This window comes from Solanum verrucosum, unplaced genomic scaffold (assembly GCF_900185275.1).
Source record: "Solanum verrucosum unplaced genomic scaffold, falcon-dt-bn FXZP01000097.1, whole genome shotgun sequence".
NCBI classification, from domain to species: domain Eukaryota; kingdom Viridiplantae; phylum Streptophyta; class Magnoliopsida; order Solanales; family Solanaceae; genus Solanum; species Solanum verrucosum.
Genome location: NW_026020256.1, coordinates 1,118,505 through 1,141,177, shown reverse-complemented (window position 1 = coordinate 1,141,177; position 22,673 = coordinate 1,118,505). Strand labels below are relative to the sequence as shown.

The 22,673-nt window shown below is 37.1% G+C and overlaps 1 protein-coding gene across 4 annotated transcripts in view; it reads right to left on the bottom strand.

Annotated features, from left to right (window-relative positions):
- Positions 1 to 5,463: 5,463 nt before the first annotated feature.
- The window catches only part of LOC125833261 (O-fucosyltransferase 9), a 43,049-nt gene continuing 25,839 nt past the window's right edge, over positions 5,464 to 22,673 (bottom strand). For 2 of the 4 annotated variants that reach the window (XR_007443296.1, XR_007443297.1), the window contains exons 7-11: positions 22,418 to 22,585; positions 6,984 to 7,151; positions 6,713 to 6,903; positions 5,662 to 5,908; positions 5,464 to 5,525 (exon numbers count right to left, since the gene is read on the bottom strand). Coding sequence is in view for 1 of the 4 variants with exons in the window: in XM_049512408.1 (XP_049368365.1) it covers positions 5,740 to 5,908; positions 6,713 to 6,903; positions 6,984 to 7,151; positions 22,418 to 22,585 (696 nt within the window). In the remaining 3 variants the exon portion in view is untranslated. Of the gene's footprint in view, positions 5,526 to 5,554; positions 5,909 to 6,712; positions 6,904 to 6,983; positions 7,152 to 22,417; positions 22,586 to 22,673 lie in introns of those variants that run through there. The other 2 variants (XR_007443298.1, XM_049512408.1) reach the window with 2 other exon arrangements.

The window sequence follows — 22,673 nt, the reverse complement described above, 5'->3', positions numbered from 1 at the left end:
TTCCAGCTGGCACTCTTCTTCCTTTATGTTTATGCTTTGTTCAATTTGAGAAACATAGACATTGAGACTTGTAATTATCTTTTATTTCCACACTTTATGCTTTTGTAGCTTGTAGACGTGACAACTAGGTTTTGGGATTATATTAGAATGAATAAGTTTTATGTTCTTATGTTGTTCTTTAATACTTTCCGCTTTTCTTTCGTGTTGTTGGGTTGAGGTTGACTTGTCTTGATGGGAATAAACAAGTGTCATCACATCCATTTTTGGGTCATGACAACTATGTCAGGGTGTAGGTGTGGGGCCTAACATAACTCCTCATATCAGAGACATGCTCATTTGAAGTTGACCCTTGGATGATCTCATTCAAAAAATTAATCGCTAGGGAAACTTTGAACTTGACTTAGTGCTAGAGGTTCCTTATAACACTAAATCACATCAAATACACTTCCCTAACTTAAGAATTGACCTTAATACCTATGCAAAACTAGGAATCATCTTATGGTTTGAATCTTGTTTTAGAATTTTTGTGGTCTTACAATTGTAGACAAAGGAGTCGTTTGGTAGGGTGTATAAGAATAGTATTGAATATGATATCATACTTATGCTTGTATTAGTTATGCTTGCATTAGTTATGCTGAGCTAATTATTTGTATAGTGTTTGATTTGATGTATTACAAATAACATGCATTTCATAATTCTAAAGAAATATGTGTTTACATAAATACCCTTCACAAATTTGGTGGAAATGATGTGGAAATTTTTTTGATGGGCAATTATGTCTTCAATCATGCTAATGCGTGCATTAAAACCCTTTGCATTACTAATATCATGAATTTTCATGTATTAGTAATACACACTAGGGTGTATAACTAATGCGTAAGGTCAAAAAGTGTACCTAATAAGGTACTAGTTATACACAAATCTAATGCATGCATTATGTTTCTAATACATGCTACTAAATGACCCTTAGTCTTTTTGTGATATTAAGCATAGTTTAATGAATTCCTAATGAGTTGCTTGAGGATAACCAAAGACTCTAAGTCGGGGGTGTTGAAGTGTCGGGAAATATGCCATATAATATTTTAAAATAAGAAATTAATGCGAATCTTAAGCACATTTTGTGTGATATGATGAATTTTTGTGATGTTTTCGGTGAAAGGGATAAAACATAGGTAAGTAAGAAATTAGGGATGGAGTCAACTATGGTTGGTCAAAGGCATCGACGGGCCGTCACTTGTGTTGTAAAAAGGCCAAAATCTTGTAGATGCAAGCATGTCTAATCACAAAACAGAGAAGGAGCTGATGGACAGTTAATGATACTATAAGTAGGCAAGAAACCCGCAGATCAAAATTTCAAAGAAGGTGTAATTTCTAGAAGAGTTCCACAACAACACTATAGACCGTAAAATAAACTGATGATCCATAGAAGGTCCCGTAAGTCAAGATTCAGAGAAGTGTATACGTAGAAAATGTTGCTGATGGTGAACATGAAGGGTCGTTGAACCCATCGACAGACCGTCAATATGAACTATTGTCTATCTAAGGCAGCATCGTAAACATATCCTAGTTCTAATGAGACTCGTGTTTTCGTTACTCAATCTTTCAATTTATTTCAATCTAATTCTCCATATAAGTATGATGCTTTTAAATTCTATGTGTGTTCTTGCATTTACTATGAGTAAAAATATCTATTGCTAGGGTTGTTAACCTAGATAAGAAGTTCCTAAGATACATAAAGTGTTTTACATGATTAGAAGGTTGTTGATGGATAATTAATTTACCATTCTTTTATATAGATTAACAGTTGCAAATGTTGATCATGCCATTGCTCTAATTTAACTTGAAAAAGTAAATTGAAGTTGGACCAATCAATTATCAAGAACTCAAGGCTTTATCCTTTGTTTAATAAATCCGCATAAGAATAAATTGACTTTACTAGGCTTAGTATGATCAATAATATATCACTTCAATTCGGTTGTTAAATCAACTGGAAGAAAGTACGTTTAACCATTGGAGAACAATAAACGTTAAGAGTAAGAAATCATGGCTCATCAAAAGACAACCAGCTAAACTTTGTACTATCACAAGTATCCGGTAACACTTAACCATCAGGAAGGAAAACAACTCTAGTATTTACATCCATTAGAAAAACGAACACATATATCTGACATTAATACTGCATTAGATACAATACCAATTTGTTATACAATGCAAAGTATGCCATCATAGGTGACATTTTCCTTTTCCCTTGTGAAATTCGACCCCAACTTATTTGTATTTGACTACAATCACTTGCACTAACTGTAAGATGTACTTAGAGCATATCAACAATACAAGGAAGTATCTCCTAAAGCATAGGGAGTTGTGGATTAAACTAGGTATGTAGAGTAATTATTTGGTGGTAAATGATACAAATAGGCAACCAGTGGGAAATACTTGTGTCACGACCCGAGTCTACACCTTGGACGTGGTCGGCACTCAAGAACCATTGCTAGTCCCCAAGCGAACCCTCATCCTGGCTAACTACAAGCGGAAGACTAACTTAAGCATGTAAAAGCTTAAAACTGAATAAAATTCAATAAACACAACTTTTCGAAACTTTAACTCAAATGAACAACTTAGAATAAAAATAATATACTCAACTTGCCATAAAATATGCAACTTAAGTCTTTAAAACATTTAATAAAATAAATGAATAATACAGACTTCTCAACTATACTGACTATCTATGAAGCCTCTAATTGATAAAGATGGAAGTTAGGACAAGACCCACGACATCCTGACTAAACTGAAAAGTAAATGAAATCCTCTGAAAACAAGGAGGCTCACCATAGCTAACTCGAACTCCCGGATGTATCAACGAATGTTGATAATCCCGAATACCTGTGTCTACATCATGAAAAGATTCAGGCCAAATGGCTCAGTATGTGGAATGTACGAGCATGTAAGGGAAATTCTAAAACATAAACATAAGCTTGAAACTTGAAACTTGATAAAAAGGAAACATGCTTACCTCTTCTCAAACTTACTCAACTCAGAAGTACTCAAGGATAAGATACTCAACTCAGAGATTAGATACTCAACTCAAAGATATGATATTCGACTCTGGGTACTCAACTCAATATAAAGCAACAATACACATGCAATTTATGGAAAGCTTTATAAAACAGTAAAAACAACTTAGTTCGTTAAAGAAAATGCAATAACAAACTCAACTTTACTTATATAATAAAGTAATATAATTTCTGTGGAGTTTCTCTAACAGACAACCACCACTATGAGCCTAAGTGGTAATTGCCCACGCTGCCAGAACTGTCCTATACTTTGTCGTCATATAGAATGCTTAACTTAGTGGATCCACTAGATTATGCTAAAAGCATCTTAAGGAGTCATCTAAAAGGTATGATCCTTTACTACCCATGACGGCTACATGGTTTATGGAGATGTGAGTTATCTGAACTCAAACTCGCCCCCATATCGATGCTCAATACTACTCCCAAAATATACTTAGCTCATATATTTGTAAAAATAAACTCTTTCTTTAGTTTGAGATAATTACTCAAAAACTTAGCTTAAAAACTCTCTTGGAATCTATGTTCCCTTTCTTGCTCAAAACTCTTTTGGAAATCTCAGTTTCCTCTCATCTTAAATGTGAAAACATTTACTCTTAGGGAATACTTAGTTCCCATAAATCATTTTAAAGAAAATGAACTTTACTCTTACTCAACTTCAAAGCTTAAATCTTAAAACAAAGTTTAAACATTTGTAAAAGACTTTTTAAAAATATGGTTCACGCCGAATTATGGACTTGAACAACTCAATGCAAGGTTTTCAATAACCATAGACAGACTCAAATACTTGGAACTACTAAACTGATAGAGTTGATGCGGAAGTTCTGGGCACGAACAACTTGACTCAAAGGTCAAAATATCAATAAGGAACTCAGGTATACGACTCTTCTAATTTTCATACTTCTCAAAACTTAACTCAAATTGATGGTGGATCTCAAAGGATTTACAATTGAACTCAAAGACTTTCTTGAACTCTACTTTTAACCTTCTCTTGAATGTGAATTATGAATTCAAGAGTTATGGTTCATGATACGAAAGATCTCATGATGACAAAGTAGACTCATGAATACATTCTCATCATCCTCATATTCACTTGCTCGAGTCTTGAAACAAGTTACTAGAAGTTGTAAAAGACTCATAAAAAAGACTCAAAGGGACTTTCTCAAAATGTCCGAAAGAACTCTCAAGACTTGACTCTCAACTCTACCTTGAATGTAATTTATGAATTCAAGGTTGTGATTTGTGATAGGAATGATCTCGTGATGTTTAGGAGTTTTTTTAGATAGTTAAACATGAAAAACAATCAAGAAATCACTGTCTGGAAGCAAGTCCGTGACGCGGAGGTGAATTAAAATATTTGGTCGCGAATTAACTTTTGAGGCAGAGAGGTTTGTGACCTCTCCGCGACGCAAAGACAAACTTTATGAAATGGGGAAGCAAGTCCGTGACGCGGAGCAAGGTGCCAGATTCGCCCGACTTTTCCTTCTTCGTTTTCTAACCCCAATTCACCTAAACTCGATTCTTTTTCTCAATTCCTCTTTAGATTTTGATATCCAACACATGAACACAAGAACCTACTCATAAACAACTGTAAAATCGACATGATTTCATCAAGGCACTCAATAATCTCATCTAAACTCAAGAACTAAAGCCAATTTAAAGAACATCATACTTTCAACTTTCTAGAACAAACTTAACGCTGAAATTAACATGATTAGCGTGTGGGTGAACAAACCCAACACTATGAAAGCTTACATACCTGAAAGTACCATCTTCTTGAAGCAATTTGAAGGAAAAATCTTGAAAGATGAACTCTAGCCTGCGTTTCTTAAATTCCTTGAGCATTAGAATTTTGGAGTGAATGAGAGGGTTTGATTTAAAAAAACTAATTTTCTACATGTTTAGGGCAATTTAGATGCCCTCCTAAGGGGTTTTAGGACTAAAATACCCTTCAATAAATAAATAAAACGAGTTGGGAGTTGGAATGATTTTTCACCAGGCAGTGAGGTCCATATTGGCTCCGTAACACGGAGTCATCGCGGAGCTGCTGCCAGGTTTGGGCATCGTTAGTAAATTAGTCATAACGTTTTACTCAGAGCTCGGAATTTAGCAAACTCGGTGGCGTTGGAAAGAGGACTCAAAGGACTTTAATTTTGTATCTTGTAGCTCACCTAACTCATTTTGTACTAGGAGTTATGGTCGTTTGTAGTTGAACCAAAACTTAAGAAAAACTTAGGAATGACTTGAATGAACTCTCCTTGGTTCTTCTTGGAACTTAAGGTGCTACATCTAGTGACCTTAACACTCAAGAAATTTTAAATTCCTTGAAAAAATCTCACTCAGTACGAAGAACGGTTTGAGTCTTAGCTCAAAAAAATTCTAGGGTGTTACAACTTTGTACCGCATGGATTAGCCATAAAAATCCCATGTAATTACAGCCCAGAATTACAGCATCTGTTTAGAATGAAAATTGAGAATTTCAGTTAAAATAACAAACCAATCAAAGGACTTTAGAAATATCATATGAATTATGGACATGTACAAAAAATGGATGACTGAAACGCACAAAAGAAAGTTACAAGTACAAAACCTTTTGTATAGCTATTGAGTATTCCATTCCATTTGCCAGTATATAAGCTTTTATACAGCTATTGTGTATCCTAAAGTATCATACTAGTCTTCTCCTGTTACCACTTGCACTTTTGACATCTGCATGCTTACACATGCAATCTGGCATTGGGAATGTGTAAAGGGAGCTACTAGGTTTCTTGAACTCGACCCCCTTTGTATCACTATGATGAAGCATGTCTTGCAATTGGCTTTTGAAGTCATTCCATCTGTAGAAATTAAATGCAAATAGATTGTATCGTAAATTAAGTTCACAACATGCATTCCAAGTGGAAAAAATCTGTCACTAAACCAAATGTTTTATACTATGAGGCAATGCATCATTCTCAGAACTTGCTATGACAGATTTTCGCAGATACCTATCAGCAGCAGAAATGTTAGAGAAAACTGACGTTCCAATAACCAATATCGTATTGTTTCACTTTTGAAAAATAATGACCAGGTTGAACAGTAATTTTAACTAATAAGTAGTCTCCAACGATTACCTAGGTTCTCATTACAATTTTTCCCCTAGAGACTTTCAATTAACATTTCATTAAAACTATACTTTCAAGTGTAAGATAAAGCGGATATCCAACTGCCAGACTGAGAACACTGATGACTGCTAGAATTCCCTGTCTCTGGTTTCACTCATTATCAGGGCATGAAAGATATTTCTGTCCTTTTTTAGTTCGGGGACAGATGCCCAAGTACTATACAAGTTCACCATAATATGAAAAAGAAACACCTTATGATGCTGTCAGCTGTGTATTGTCTTCCCTGTTTTCAGTTTTACATGTATTGCGTGCAAATCTATGTGAAAAGAGAGCTTGGACACCACAATTATCAAAAACAAAGACAGAAATAAAGAGAGAAGAGTTGAGAAATTCCAGTTTTTTAGTGCCAATGCAATGAAAAGAGGTAAGTAAGACCATGTGAGTATGTTTGTGCATAATAACACAAGAACCTGCAAGGACAGTCAATTGGTGCAAGTAACGACTGGAAATTTAAAAGTATATTGCATTCACTTTAACCTGATATCTGGGCTGTCAAACAGAAGAGCCAATTTCCTTTTATCAGGTTTAATTGTCTTTGCATGTCCTTCATACAGATATCTTCTGTGACCCACTAAGAAGTGAGGAAAGTTGCCACCCTGAGTTGTGACAAAAGCTTCACTATAAAGACAGACTGTATAATCAAGTGCTGCCAACCTAGATGAGTGTCCCTGAACCAAATATTTATTGCAGCTTACTTTTCTGATAGAATAAGCCTGTTTCATAAGGCAAAAGCAGCACAGAGTCGTACCTCAAATGGAGCAAGTTCTTCTGTGGAAGCTAATGTATCCTTTGATTCCAGCCGTGGGAACATCTGTTTGAGTGGGGTCATATATTTCTCAGCTTTATAAATTTTTCCCGCCGCAACATAAAGTGAGGTGTTATTGTCAAACCCCATACCTCTAAGCATCATGCCTACCTAAAGAACAAAATCATTGAATCGCTCAGCTTGATAAACCAGAAAATGAAACATATCCTTCACCCTATCAAAAGAAAGCGCAACTTTGCGGAGCACAGTAAAGCATAAACAAAGTGGGAAGTTCTTGATCAGTAAACAACAACCAATCACCTATTTTACAACACAAATATTATATTTTGATAACCTGTCCCAGAAGCGTTTCTTGGAAAATATTTATTGCTACAGTTTGTCATTCATCGTAGTGCAAGTTGCAGGCAAGGAGACAACCAAAGCAGTTAAACAAGAGCTGTGTAGAAGAACATAAAGTCTTGCCTATACAAACAAGAGCTGTGTAGAAGAACATAAAGTATATCGATTTTGGTCCCAAAGCCACACTAATCTTTTACAAGATCATTTGAGAAATATTTCATTCATCAAAAGTCAATTCAATCTTCCCAAAGATTGTGGGAAGGGAGAAAAGTAAAATAAGAAAACCACCAATTCAGTTGAATATTATGTTAAGAGAGGAAGGAAACTGGACAAGGCTAGCTTTTGGACAATTTATTGGAGAAATAACTTAGAGATATTTTTATTAGATCACGTTACGGGAAAAATGGGTTTCCACTTACAGAGTTTACTCAAAGTTATACAAGAAACTGTGTTTTGATTGAATGTTCCCTAAAAATACACCCACAATTAGGGGTGGGCATGGTATGGTACGGTATTTCAAAGTTCCAATACCGTAATTTTGGTATTCGGTTTTTAAGACATTATACCATTACCATACCAATTTAATTCAATATAGTTTGATATTTTGAAGTTCAGTTTAAGTATTCTTAAGTATTCTACAGTATGGTAAATCAGTAACCATAGTTTCTTCAACTTTTACTAATATACACTCATATAATAGAGTTTTATGACTTCGATTCAAAAAAAGTAAAAACAACTCTTTTGGTTAATCAATTAAATTTCAATCTACATAGAGTAGTCAAAGTTTCAACTTCTAAACATTTAGTTTATACTAATGCTAGGTTGCATATTTGTTCGTATTTTAATAATATATATATATATATGTTATTTATGTAACTATATACTTTGGTATGGTATGGTATTTGGTATTCCGGTATATTATTTCTAAATACCAAATACCGTACCGAATACGAAAAAATATTAAAATATATACCATATACCATACCAAATACCATAATACCAAAACGACGGTATTAAAAATTTCAATATGGTATGGTAATTCGGTATATACCATACCATGCCCACCCCCGCCCACAACATTAAACTCCCGTTTGGATTGGCTTAAGAAAAAGTAGTTTTTAAGTCAAAAAAAATAAAAAAGTCAAACTTAAATGACTAAGTCAAAAAATAGACTAACTTAAAGAAAAAGTAGTTTTTAAGTCAACTAGTTATACCATCCTAAATAAGGAGGTACATTTAGGGTGATAGCCCCTTAAAGTGTTAGATTCATACAACATATATGGTGACACTGCCAAGACGATCTGGGAAAATGCACAGATAGCTGATTTTGGGACCCCATTTTAGACATCCAAAATTTATAAACTTTATAAGTTTAGCCACTTCATAATCAATTTCATATTAAATGTAAATATATGGCACATTATACCTGCAGCCATCTTGTCGAGTGAAATGGAAAGAAAGGAATTCAAGACTTCTTGAGGGAAAGAAGCAAAATGGCCCACAAACAAATGTATTTGTTTGCTTTGATTTTGTTCAACATGGGTGATATAAATGATGTTTAAGCTGCTAAGGGTGTGTTTGGCATGGAGGAAAATGTTTTCCAGTTTTCCTATGTTTGGTTGGGTCAAAATGATTGGAAAATATTTTCTCTAGGAAAACAAGTTCCTCAAAAATGTGGAAAATGATTTCGCTAATTAAAGTAGAGAAAACAAGTTGATTCCAAGTTTATTGTCTCCTTCCACCCACCCAATCCCCCAACCCCATTGACTATCCCACTCCCCATCCTAAATAGTGCATGAGTTGTACTGAAACCATATTTACAATTGAGATTCTAAGGAAATAGATTCCTCCATCCTAAATAGTACTATAACATCAACTATATCAACAGACTCCTCTAGAATAAATCTGTATACACCAAAAACAAAAGCAGAAGGCAATTCCATCAGATCTTCCGTACAGAGTTACACAAATCATTAAAACACCAGGGATTCCATTCAATCCAGATTGTCCACCAAGTTTGCCCGGTTCATCATTTTAAAAGCATCCCTCACCTTAAATAAGCTAGAGCTGTGTCCTTCCATCTGAGCAAATCAGACCTCTCTTGAAGACCACGGAAGGATTCCAAAGTGTCGTAATATTCTGTCATCCTTTGTATCTCCCAATCATTTAGCATTCCTCTTGAAGTGATATCTCATCCATGATCTGTCCTTATTTCTACCATGGTCTTATGTTGATGTACCACTAAGTTGAATATGTTGGGAAATCTCTCCGGAAGACTACTATTCTCTACCCAATTGTCTTTCAAAAAAGAGTTTTATTTCCATCATTCATTTTGACGAGTGAGTTGTCCTCAAGAATGGCCAGTTAGCCACAATGGATCTCCATAGACTGACCACATATGGAGTGTTAACCACCTTAGTCATCCACTTGTCTTCCTCCCCATATTTTATCTTGATGACTTTGCTTTCTTGGGTGAACCTTTATAACCATTTCATCTCCAGAGCCTTGTTTTGTAATTTCATGTTTCTGATACCTAGGTCACCTTGCGTTTTACCTATAATTACTTCATTCCACTTGAGCAAGTGAAAGCTTCCCTCATCCTTGTTGCGTTGCCATAAGGACCTTCTGATACTATCCAACCTTTTGATGACCCCTGCAGGATGGGGAATAGGGACATCATATAAGTTGGAGGGGCATCTAATACTGAGTTGATAAGGGTGAGCCTTCCCCCAAGGAAAAATATTGTGACATCCATCGTTAACTTCTTTTGACATTTTTCTATGACACTGTTCCAGATCTTCTTGGCTTTACACTTAGCTCCCAAAAGCATTCCAAGATAGACTGTTGGTAAGAAAACTACATCTCAACCTAAAATTGCAGCTAGAGGCTCCATCAGAGGACTTCATTATATGGTACAAGGAGATCTTCCTCCGGTAAATATGCTGCCCGGAAACTCCTTCAAACAGAACTAGAAGTACCCTAAAAAATCTTTAATAATTATTCATCAGCATATTGCAAACTGAGTAACTTCTTAACTGTTATCACCATTACTTGCCATCTCAAAACCTTTGATCTAGCTGTAACTGTTTGTTGTCTTAAATCATATTATTAAGTCCCCCATAACCAAAATAAACAGAAATAAGGACAAGGGTTCACCTTGTCTCAATCCTCTATGTGCATTGAAAAAACCTGTTCGAACACCATTTATAAGGACGGGAAACATCACTGTTGATATGCATTGACTGACCCAATTTATCCACGTTTGTCCAAAATTCATCCTTTTAGAAAATATCAATTGACATGATCATAAACCTTTTCAATGTACAGCTTACAAAGAATTAGGCCCAAAGGAGATGATTTTGCAGGCCCAAATGGAGGCCAAAGGAGAGTTTAAGAAGCTGATTTTTCATGTCGTAATACACATAAAAATCAAGCCAAATTGGGGTAGCATTACATGGGAGATTTTTGTGCCCAAAAAGTCAAGAATTTTGACACTTCTTTCCTTCTTTGTTAGGTAAGAAGTTTGACACTAATTTTTATTTGTTTTCCTAGTGAAGAATTTTCTGAGTTTAAAGTTTCCTAGTTAAGTTTTTCCTATTTATTATTACCATAAAAGTAGGATTTGAATCTCATGCTATTTGGGATAGGTTTTCCTTATATTATAGGGGTGAATTTTGTTATTTTCAAAAGACATGATTAATATTTTTTAATTGATTGTGGTTATTGTTCAAAAGACATGATTAATATTAGTTGAGGTTTGTCTTCTTTACACCTTTTTGTGTGGTGACTATGGATTTATTTTAGAATCTTATACGAATGATTCTTTAAGAGGTAAGATTAATTCTTTAACTTGATATATTTGGTTTCTACTAAAGTAAATTAAAGAAGGTAATTACTCTTATACTAAAAGTTGTCTCTAATTTTTTTGAAATAGGGGTCTAGATCACTTTTGATCTAAGTTTTTGAATTGGCTCTATTAGTATTATAATTAGTTTTAATCTACTAAAGGGTTCTTAGCACTTTATCTTGAATTGGAGATTTTATTCTCAAATTTCACAATTCTTTCAATTCTTGTCTTTAATCTTCGTATTTTTGCTTCCGCATTATTTTCTGATTTATTCAAGTAACCCAATTCTTATCAACTGCCTATCATGCTAATAGGCCTGAAGTCACTCCGTTCTTTGGCTCATTTCTTCTTTAGTATTAGTGCTATCAAAGTAGCATTAAAGCTTTTCTCAAAAATTTCCTAACTATGAAAATTATGGAAAGCTTCCGTGATATCGAATTTCACTATCTCCCAACATTTGATAAACAACCCCATAGTGTAGCCATCTTCTCTTGGAGCCTTATCTGCTGAACACATCTTTAGACAGTTCACAACCTCAAGTTCTTCAAAGTTCCCCTGTAGTTTCTCCCTTTCTTCTTCTAAAATCACCAAACAATTTTCAAAATTGCTAGCACACCTCCACATCTCTGTTTTTGTGTATAACTTCTAGTAGAAGTCAGTGATCTTCCCCTTGATCCTTGTTGGGTCCTCAGTGGTTACTCCTTGTACATGAGTTGATCTATGTTATTGTATCTTTTATGGGCATTGGCCATTTTGTGAAAGAACTTGGTGATCCTATCACCCTCTTTAAGTCAAAGAGATCTAGACTTTTGTTGCCATGAACTCTCTTCATTTTTGATGACTTCCTCATAATCCATTAATAATGAAGCTTTCATCCTCAGTCAAAGTCGTCACAGCAAGCATTGTGTCCAGATCTGCTAACTGGCTGAGGATGTTCTTTCTTTGAGAGTAAAATTTCCTTGCAAACTTCTACTCTATTCGTTGAGTTTTGCTTTGAGTGCCTTCATTTTACAAGCCAAGATGAAACCAGGTTTCCTGTGAAAGAGAAACTGAGAAAGATTGCAAAACAATTCCTGAATCTGTCTATAAAGCCATCAGTACCCAACCATCAATTTTCAAACTTGAAGAAAGATTTGATTTGCTCCTAAGAACCATAGTGGAGAGTGATCTGAGAATAACCTCTGTTGTACTGCTTGATTAATGTTGCTAAATCTCTCGTCCCATTCTTCAGATATTAGAATTATGTCAACTCTTGAAGCAATCAGCTGGTTGTCCCCTTTGAACCCAGTGTAAGGTCCATCTTTCAATTGGAGATCAATTAGGTTCATATCTTAAATGAAATCAGAAAATTCAATCACTTCTCTAGTTCTTCTGGAACAATTCTTTCTCTCTAATGCATATCTAGTGATATTGAAGTCAGCACAAACGACCCATGGTCTTTCCAAAATGCCACTAACTGCACTGGTTTCTTCCAAAATAAATCTTCTTTCTATGCCATAGTTGGGAGGATCGACCCCTGTGATATGACGAGAAATCCTGTAATTGTACCTCAAATTTGCAAGTCGAGTGTAGGCACCAATCTGCAGGATTTCCCCTTTCCAGCATCTGTTGTCCCATAGTACTGATACCCCCTCTAGTTCCACTAGCTTCCAAGCATGCATATCTTACCCATCTCTGTCCCCAAATTTGATTGATCCACTCCTTTATTTCCCCCTCTAATTTTGTCTCTTGGAAACAGATAATGTCTGCTTTCCAGTCCCAAATTAAACTCTTAACTACTCTTCTTTTCTCCCTCCCATTCAGAAACCTGACATTCCATGAAATGAGGTTGAACTTCATGGATCTACTGAAACTATACTCCTGCCCCTGGTTGTCTTGCCACTGGTTTTGAATTTTACATCTAAGTTAACTAGACCTTTCAATTTATGTGCCCTTTTAAATCTCGTTTTTTTGCAGTCAAAATCAGCTTCCGTTGTACCGGCTTGTCTACAATTGTCTATCTATAACAGAAGCTCCAAAGCCTCCTCCTCATGCCCCTGAAAATCTGCTCCAAACAGTCTGGTAAGTTTGAGCATGTTTTGATTCAACAAAATTGTAGCATCCATTTCTCCACCCAGTATTCAACGATGGTCCTGAATTTGCAGAAGGTTCTACCACCTCCACCTCCCAATTACCAGTATCTGAAATGAGTAATTGTCCTTTTGGGACTCACCCCTTTCTATAGCATAAATAAATATTCTCTCACCTTGTATTTTGAGATACTGACCCATCTTCTAGTACCGACTTTTCACTCATTGTTGAGATGTCTTTGTTTCCCCCAGCTACGTCAAGAACAACTGTCTCCAAAGAGATTTGTGCCCTTGAATGCATCAAGTTCTGTTTATAAGAGGAGAAAAGGTCTGGTTCTTCGAGTATGGAATCAGCTTTAAAACCTTCTTTGTGCTCCCCTTGTATAATATTAAAAAATAAAAAGGCCTACTAAATCAGGATTCAGGCCCAATTACTCTATTTTTTGGCTTCTGACTGGGTCCCCAAATACAGCAATCTTGAGAAAAAGGACTTTTACTCCTGAGCTTGCTAGTCACGTGACTTCTCCACCGTATAAGTCACAGTTGTATTACAAGTACACATACTCTCTCCAACCAAATCCCGAATACTAGGGATCTCTGGTACTTCTTTGTCAGCAGAGTTCGATTCTGTCCAGTGGTGGTTAGGAGATGCTGGAAACATGGTCTCTATAGGAACTCGGGTGACTTTTCTGGTTGCCGTCGATGCTATCTCAAACCTAGGTTTTCTCTCTACCCACACCGGTATGAAGTATAGAACTCCTTCTCTTTCGACGACAACCTCATTGGGAACATTCTGACCATCACCGACGACCAAAATTCTAGCCCATTTGCGATGGTTCTTGAGCTCCGTCTCTTCCTCCATGGCTATCCAACCTCCACAAAGCTCGCCGATTTCATAAAAAAACGTTTTGAGACCAAAGGTGAAAAGAGCATGCATGACACAAGAAGTTTTGAAGAAAAAAAGGGACCATCATAGTTTCCAGGTGCTTCTTATGCAATGAGACAAATGAAACAAACAGTCGTCTATTTTTACACTGCACTTTTACAACACAACTTTGGTCTATTTCTCAACATAACAAAGACAAGTTGGACTAAGCCGGAGCATACTGCAGATCTGCTTAGTTGCTGGATGAAAAGAGGAGGCAGCAAAAGTCAAAAGAAGTGGTGGAGGATCATCCCACAATGCATCTGGTGGATAGTTTGGAGAGAGAGAAATGGGAGGTGTTATGAAGATAGATCCAATTCCATCCAGAAAGTTAAATGGAATTGTATAATATCTTTCTACTTTTGGTGTAAAGAAGTAGGTTTAGAGGATATAGATCAGTTTGTAGATTTATTAAGATCATTGTGAGTATCTTCTTTTCTAGTTTTTTTTTGGCAAAAGGGTCTGATGGACCCTTATACTTGTTTGTGTTTGTATTGTGAACCCTTCTACTTGCTCATTTGTCATCTGAACCCCCAAACTCATCAAAACACAATATTTTAAACACTATTTTTTTACTTCGCATCCTATGTGGCAGCTAATACCAAAGAGCGTGTGACACACACCTATTAGGAGCGTGAGACACTTGAAAAAGGGTCTAACAGTAACATTAGAGCTTTATCATCTTCCTATTTGCATCCAACACCATTGTTGAATAAAGTTTGAGGTTTTCTTGGCCTCTTTTTCGATCAATTACAGATTAAACAACAAATGAATTCGAAAATAAATTGAAAAAACTACCCAGATAAGTTGAAAATCAAACAAAAACTCAAATAATTTTCAACATTGACCCCTCAAACCAAACCCAAACTTACTTCCTTCTTCTCGTCCTCCTCAACTTCTCCGACCAAACCGCCTTTGTTCTCACCTTCTCCGAACAAACCTCCTTCGTTCTCACCAAGCTTCAACTGGCAACTATAAGCGAGAACAACCAACAACAAAAAAACCCCAAACCAACTCTGCCAATAAGCCTCGACCTTTACAACGCCGCCAGCCCTGAGCTTGGGCGAGATTGTGAACAACTAGAAACAATCAGACCACCCAACAGACCTCCACTCTTCCTTAGCACCACCGGTCACCACCAAAACCCAAATCCAACAGAGCCCAAAATCAACTCCAAACTCCGATGATACTGTGAACAATCAAAAATCATGCCAACTTTTTTACTTCAATGGAAAGAGTAGAAGAAGTTGGAAAAAGGAAAAGGGTAAGGAAGATGATAAAAAGGGACGAAGACTGCTATGGCAAAGAGAAATAAAATTGGAAAGAGACTCATAGCTACAATAATTAAATATAATAAAAGGAAAAATAATATGGAGTGACTATATATACACGTGTCATTTTATAATTATTTTTAAAATTATGTGTCAGGCGTTTGTAATACACACACAATTGAGTAGTAAAAAACGTGTTTAAAATGTTGTGTTTCGATGAGTTCAGGGGTTCAATTGACAAAGGAGTAAGTAGAAGGATTCATAATACAAACTCATACAAGTACAAGGGTTCACCAGACCCTTTTGCCTTTTTTTTTTATCTAACACTTTTTGATGGTGTCCAGCATGTCCTTAATTCCAAGGAATACACATTTACCAGTTTCAAAAAAAAAAGGACGAAAACCTAGTTTTCTCAATGCCGGTATGGTGTGAAGAACCAGCAACCTACCGAAAAAAAATACTGGAGAAGATGACTGTTGAAACCAGTAGCCAAGGAGAGAGGTCAAATCCTAGTATATCTAGAGCTACAGAGGATATTCACCAAAAAGGAAGAGAGGATACAGAGAGATACATTTCAGATATCGATGTATACAAAAAAGGGGTGTCCTTTGCTGACACAAGGCATGTGTCCACAGTTGGGACCTTTTCAAGAGAGAGATTGAAGTGTGTTGGGGGTCCCAGTAGCAGTAGAGGACAGCTGGAAAAAGGAGTATGGGAAGAAAGAGAAAAGACCCCTTCAGTTTATTTAAGTGGCGGGCCAGATGGTGGAAAGTCCATTCCTTTTAAATCAAATAAACAGAAGGATAAAATAGATCCAAAAGAATTGGGCACAGAACAAAAACAAAAGCTCTTCACAGAGCCTTTTGTTGAGCTCATTAGTATGTCAAATTCAGAAACATGCCGTTGTTCTAACTTCGTCGAATTCGAAGGTGAGGGAGAACTGGATGTGACAGGAGTAACAAGAATGGAAAAAAGGGAGAAAGAGCAGGACAATCAATTACAATCACATGCAAGAATTCAGGAGAAAGGGGGATCAATAAGGCAGAACAATCCAACTAAAATTAATGGAGAAGGAGAGATGGATTTTTCAAATTCTCTCTTGGTTATGTACACAGAGCCAGAACCTTTACAGGTTGACAATAGCACACATGAGGAAGACCTAGCTGCAAATGCCACGGAATGGGTCCAAGCGAACATGATAAAATTAGGTCAACAATTTGGTGTCGTTTTTAAAGGATGCAAAAAGGAAGCGTATACCATGTTAGCTAAGCTAGACCAAAGGAGGGAAAAGGAGACTGGAAAAGGGGAGAAGATGAAGACAATAAAATCTAACAATGATGTCCCAAAAGAGGTGAGAAATTTGTTCTTTGATATGAATTTCAAAGACGGGGAACCAAGATCTAGTGGGAGGGTTTTAGCTCTAACCAATCAACGGGAGTGAAAATAATCTCATGGAATGTGAGGGGGCTGAATGGGAGTGATAAAAGGGACACTGTTAGGAAACTAATACATCAGTGGGAGGCAGATATTTATGTATTAGTTGAGACAAAGCTGGAGGGTAATATTGATGGATTAATACCGAACATATGGGAAAATAGATGGATGGGAGAAGTTCATAAGGAGGCAATGGGGAGCAGTGGGGGGATTGCAATTTTGTGGGATAAAAGGGTATGGAAGGGGGAACTAGTGGAGATTGGCAGGCAAAGCTTAAATGGGAAATTCACAGGGGTAAGTGAAGCCTTCAGTTGGCACATAACTGCAGTATATGCTGATTGTAGTAGAGAGATCAGAAAGGTGTTGTGGGAGGAATTGACAGCCATCAGAGGAAGGTTTGTAGGACCATGGATAGTTTGCGGAGATTTTAATGTTACTAGATACCCATCAGAGAGAACAAACTGCCGCAGAATTAGTGGTGCTATGACAGATTTTTCCTCTTGTATTGAGGAGCTGGAGTTGATTGATCCTCCTTTATTTGGAGGATCTAATACTTGGAGAAGAGGGGACAATCATATGAGTGCTTCAAGAATTGATAGATTTCTTCATTGTGCACTATGGGGGGAAAGCTTCATTCACATCAAACAAAATGTCCTACCAAAAATAACATCTGATCATAATCCTATTATGCTAACATGTGGTGGTTGGGAATGGAAAAAATCTTATTTTAAATTTGAATCTTGGTGGTTGGAGGTAGAGGGATTCAAAGACAAGGTAAAGGAATGGTGGGATTCTTTCAACATTGAGGGGAGAGCAGGATATTTATTAGCTGAGAAAATGAAATTGTTAAAGGTAAAGATGAAAGAATGGAGCAAAGAAAACAAAGGTAACTGGAAGCAGAGAAAAGAAGACATTTTAAGTCAGATAGCAAATTGGGAGATAATACAGGAACATAGAATGTTTACTGATGATGAAATTTTACATAAGGCAAATCTGGCCATGGAGTTTGAAGAGATAGCCAAGAAAGAGGAGATAGCATGGAAACAAAGATCCAGGGTACAATGATTGAAACATGGAGACAAGAATACAAAGTTTTTCCACAGAATCGCCACCTCTCATAAGAGGTTCAATACTATGGAACAACTTGATATAGAAGGTAACATTGTGAAAGATCCAGCTATGATCAAGGAGGCTGTCCAAAATTTCTACATAAATTTATACAAGGAAGCTGAACACTGGAGGCCCGATCTGAACATTCAAGATGTTAATATGATAACTGGAGAGGAACAATTATGGTTGCAAAGACCTTTTGAGGAAGAAGAAATCCTAGAAAGTATTAGGATGTGTGCTAAGGAGAAGGCTCCTAGACCGGATGGCTTTCCAATGATTTTCTTCGAGACTTTTTGGGAGGTTTTGAAGGACATAATTAACACTCTATCACATTTCCACTCCAATCAGAATTTTGAGAGAAGTTTCAATGCAACATTCATTGCTCTAATCCCTAAAAAGGCTGGAGCTTCAGAATTAAAAGATTATAGGCCAATCAGTCTGATAGGCGGGGTCTACAAAATCATAGCTAAATTACTGGCAGAAAGACTTAAGAGGGTGGTGAGCAAATTGGTCAATAAAAATCAGATGGCTTTCATAAAAGGGAGAAAGACCATGGATGTTGCATTGATAGCCAGCGAGTCCATAGATTCAAGGATGAAAGGTGGAGTTGCGGGTTTATTATGCAAGTCAGACATCCAAAAAGCATATGACCATGTAAATTAGGCATTTTTATTGAATGTTTTGAGACAAATGGGCTTTGGCAATAAGTGGCTAAAATGGATAGAAGTGTGCATTAAAACAGTCAAGTTCTCAATACTAGTAAATGGTGAACCTGTTGGCTTCTTTGCATCAGAAAGGGGGCTGCGACAAGGTGATCCACTGTCACCTTTTCTCTTTATTCTAGCAATGGAAGGTTTTGACAGTATGATGAGAATAGCTACACAGAACAGGTGGATCAAGGGTTTCCAAATAGGAGACAAAATAGGGAATGGAAAGGAGATCAGCCATTTGCTATACGCAGATGATACTATCATCCTTTGTGAGCCAGAAGCCGAACAGCTGAACTACATCAGATTGATTCTTATCTTATTTGAAGCAATATCAGGGCTAAGGGTTAATTGGGGGAAAAGCAGCTTGATTGCAGTCAAGGAGGTGCCTCAGATTCAAGGATTGGCAAGCATTCTAGGGTGTAAAGTAGAGAAATTGCCGACAACCTACTTGGGAATGCCACTAGGGAGCAAACATAAAGCTTTGGGGATATGGGATGGAATTCTGGAAAAAACAGAAAAAAAATTATCAAGATGGAAGGCACAATATCTATCCTTGGGGGGTAGAGTGATCTTGATAAACTCTGTTTTAGATTCACTGCCTACTTATGTAATGTCGTTATTTCCAATTCCTCCAATAGTTATCAAAAAGCTGGACAGACTGAGAAGAAACTTACTCTGGAAAAAAGGCAAAGAGGGAGAGGGCAAGGGTTACTATTTAGTGAAATGGAACACTGTGATGTTAAACAAAGAAAGAGGGGGACTGCGTATTAGAAATTTGAGAATCCAAAACAAGAGCCTTTTGATGAAGTGGTTGTGGAGATATACTAGTGAGGAAGGAACCCTATGGAAGGAGGTGATAGTGGCAAAGTATGGGAATTGAACCATGGTGTACAGAGATGGTGTCAGAACCCTATGGATGAGGAGTATGGAGGTCAATCAGAGCTTTATGGAACTCTATGGAAGAAAATGTGTTTCTCAAAGTTGGAAATGGCAACAAGATCAAGTTTTGGAGAGATGGATGGATTGATCGAATTCCTCTAAGTGAGTCATTCCCAGATCTTTTCTCAATCTGCAACAATCCTGAAGCCAGAGTATGTAAATGCTGGACAACTCAAGGCTGGGACCTATCTTTCAGAAGGCTATTGAATGACAGGGAAGTAGATAGAGTGGCTTCTTTCCTGGGAAAATTGGGGGGAACCAATCTAGTAACAAATGCACCATATAGAGTTATTTGGAAGCACAACAAGGATGGCAAATTCACAGTAAACAGTGCTTACAAGAAAGGCATACAAGCTGGGGTTAGAGGCTACCATCATCACTGGAAGAGTATTTGGAGAGGATTGGTCCCCACCAAAGTGAAATGCTTCACTTGGTTAGTCATCAAATACTTAACTCAAGAAGTGCTGCAGAAGAAAGGAAAGCAACTAGTTCCTAGGTGTTTCCTATGCAATTTGACTGGGGAAACAAACAATCACCTATTTTTACATTGCAAATTCACTGCACAGATCTGGGAGGTGTTTCTCAACATCACATGCTTTAGCTAGACTATGCCAGAACACACCTCTGATCTTTTTAAATGTTGGATCAGAAGGGTGATAGCAAGACTCAAAAGAAGTGGTGGAAGCTAATACCATCATGCATATGGTGGTCAGTGTGGAAGGAAAGAAATGGGAGATGTTTTGAAGATAGATCTAATTCCATTCACAAAGTAAAATGGAATTGTTTGGTATCTTTACTTTTTTGGTGTAAACAACTCTGCATAGAAGATGTAGATCAAATTATAGAATTAATAGGGAGCTTGTAATTTTGCTTAGGGCTGTAAATTTTGAAGGTGGCCAGCATTAAGGACATGCTGAAGAATACAACTTTACCAATGTTCAAAATATGTCTTCCTTCAACAGAACCCAAAAAGTCTGGAAGAACACAATTGGATAGCCACTTCCAATTGGTCTATATAGTTGAATCTTTTATGAGAAGTTGCAATTCTGTAAAAAAATCGTGTGTTCTCGTCGCCTTGTTTTAGCCATTGGATTCTTGATCTTTGTTTCCAAGATGATTCTCCCTTCCTTGCAACATCTTCAAATTCCATGCGCAGATGTGTCTTTTGCAGCAGTTCATCATCTGTATGGGGCCTTTGTTCCTGAACTGTTTCCCAACTAGAAATATGATTGAGAATATCTTCCTTCCTTTGTTTCCAGTTCCGCTTATTATTTTTGCCCTACTCCTTAAGCTTCATTTTCAATATTTTTAACTTTTCAGCCGAAATATTACCTGGTCTGCCAGTCACACTAAATGACTCCCACCAATCTTTCACCTTCTCTTTGAAACCCTCCACCTCTAACCACCATGTTTCAAATTTAAAATAAGACTTTCTCCACCCTTCATCACCACAAGACAACATAATAGGATTATGATCTGAAGCAATTTTGGGAGGACTGCTCTGAATTATTTGAGTAAAGTTCTCTCCCCACTCTGCACAATATAGAAATCTGTCAACTCTAGAAGCACAAATATGATCCTGTCCCTTTCTCCAGGTGAAAGAGCCTCCACATAAAGGAGGATCAACCATCTCCATTTCTTCAATGCAGGATGAGAATTTTGTGATAGCACCGGTCAGTCTGTGACAATTTGTTCTCTCTGATGGATATTTTTGATGCTCACTCTCTCAAAGTTTTTTGGTTTGCCAGTTACTATCTTGGACAGCTTTTGCATAAGGGTAGCTTGCTTCAGTTAATCTTGGGGGTTCTGTTTTGTCCAGATGGGAGGAAGAGTTAATGAACCTCTCTATCTTAAAAGCAATGTTCAACCAACCTGCATTCAATGCAGCTTCAGGGATGATTAAAGTAGATCCCCCTTCACCATTTAATGCCAAGATGCTCATTTATCTGCCATGAGCATTGCACTTTCTTGTACTAAAGTCATTTGTACAAGCATCTTTTGTCTTCCATCTCCAGACCAGATTTTTCTGATCCTTCGAACCCTCCTGAAAAGTGTAGCAAATCCATTCCATGATCTTTTTGCTCAAAGATACTCACCTCATCATATTTCTACTTCTCTCCACCCATTCAAATAGAGAACATCTATCAGAAATTCAGTCTCATGATATCAAAAGACTTGAAGCCCGCGTTAAAATATATTCTATTTTCCCCCATGTCCAATAAAACTGCCAGAGAGCAGGAAACAAACAAAGGAAGAGAGATGACTACCACCACGTACCAACCAACCGGAATCTCGTGGCGGAAGTACTGTGAAAAACTCAAACTTGGGTTTTGTCAGTTGTGACTGGCTGGTTTGTAATCCGGGAGGAAAATGGTCAAAGGGGTGTGTTTTGCTGATGATAGAGGTCGCAAGGGGCAAGAAAGAGAATAGCATAAGGGTTTCAAGGAGAGAGAAACTCTAGAAGAGGGCTTGGGAGGTTGAAGTTCGGTAGGGTTTTGAGGAGAGAGAAGTGGGTGGGTCAGGTCGGAAAATAGTTTCCATCAGTGACGAGATTTGAAGAGAGAGAGTGACGGGGAAAGGTGTTTAGGGACTTATTGTGACCCATGTCCAAAAGCATTTCAACTCTTGTTATTTTCAATAATTCAGAAGTACATCACATTACTTGTCAAAATCTTAAAAATTGTTACAAGCTGAAATGGGAGGGCAACAGAAAGGAAAAAAGTAGAGAGAGCACAAGCAAAATATCTGGGCCATTAATCAAATCCTTCATACCTCAAGTGGAGTTAGCGGGCACTTGCCATCGACTCGGTTTGCACCTGGCCTTATAACTCTTCCTCTTCGTCTGAATTTTCCTCTCCAACTTCTTTCACGGGCAATATCCATCTCATGTTTTTCTTCTTCCCCGCCATCATAAGTACAGCATGAAAATGCAACCATGTCCTATTATAAGAGGAAAAACAATTTTAAGTTGCAAACTCAACTTTCAAAAGGAAAAGAATCTTGGATGATCAGCGTAGCCCTTAAAGAG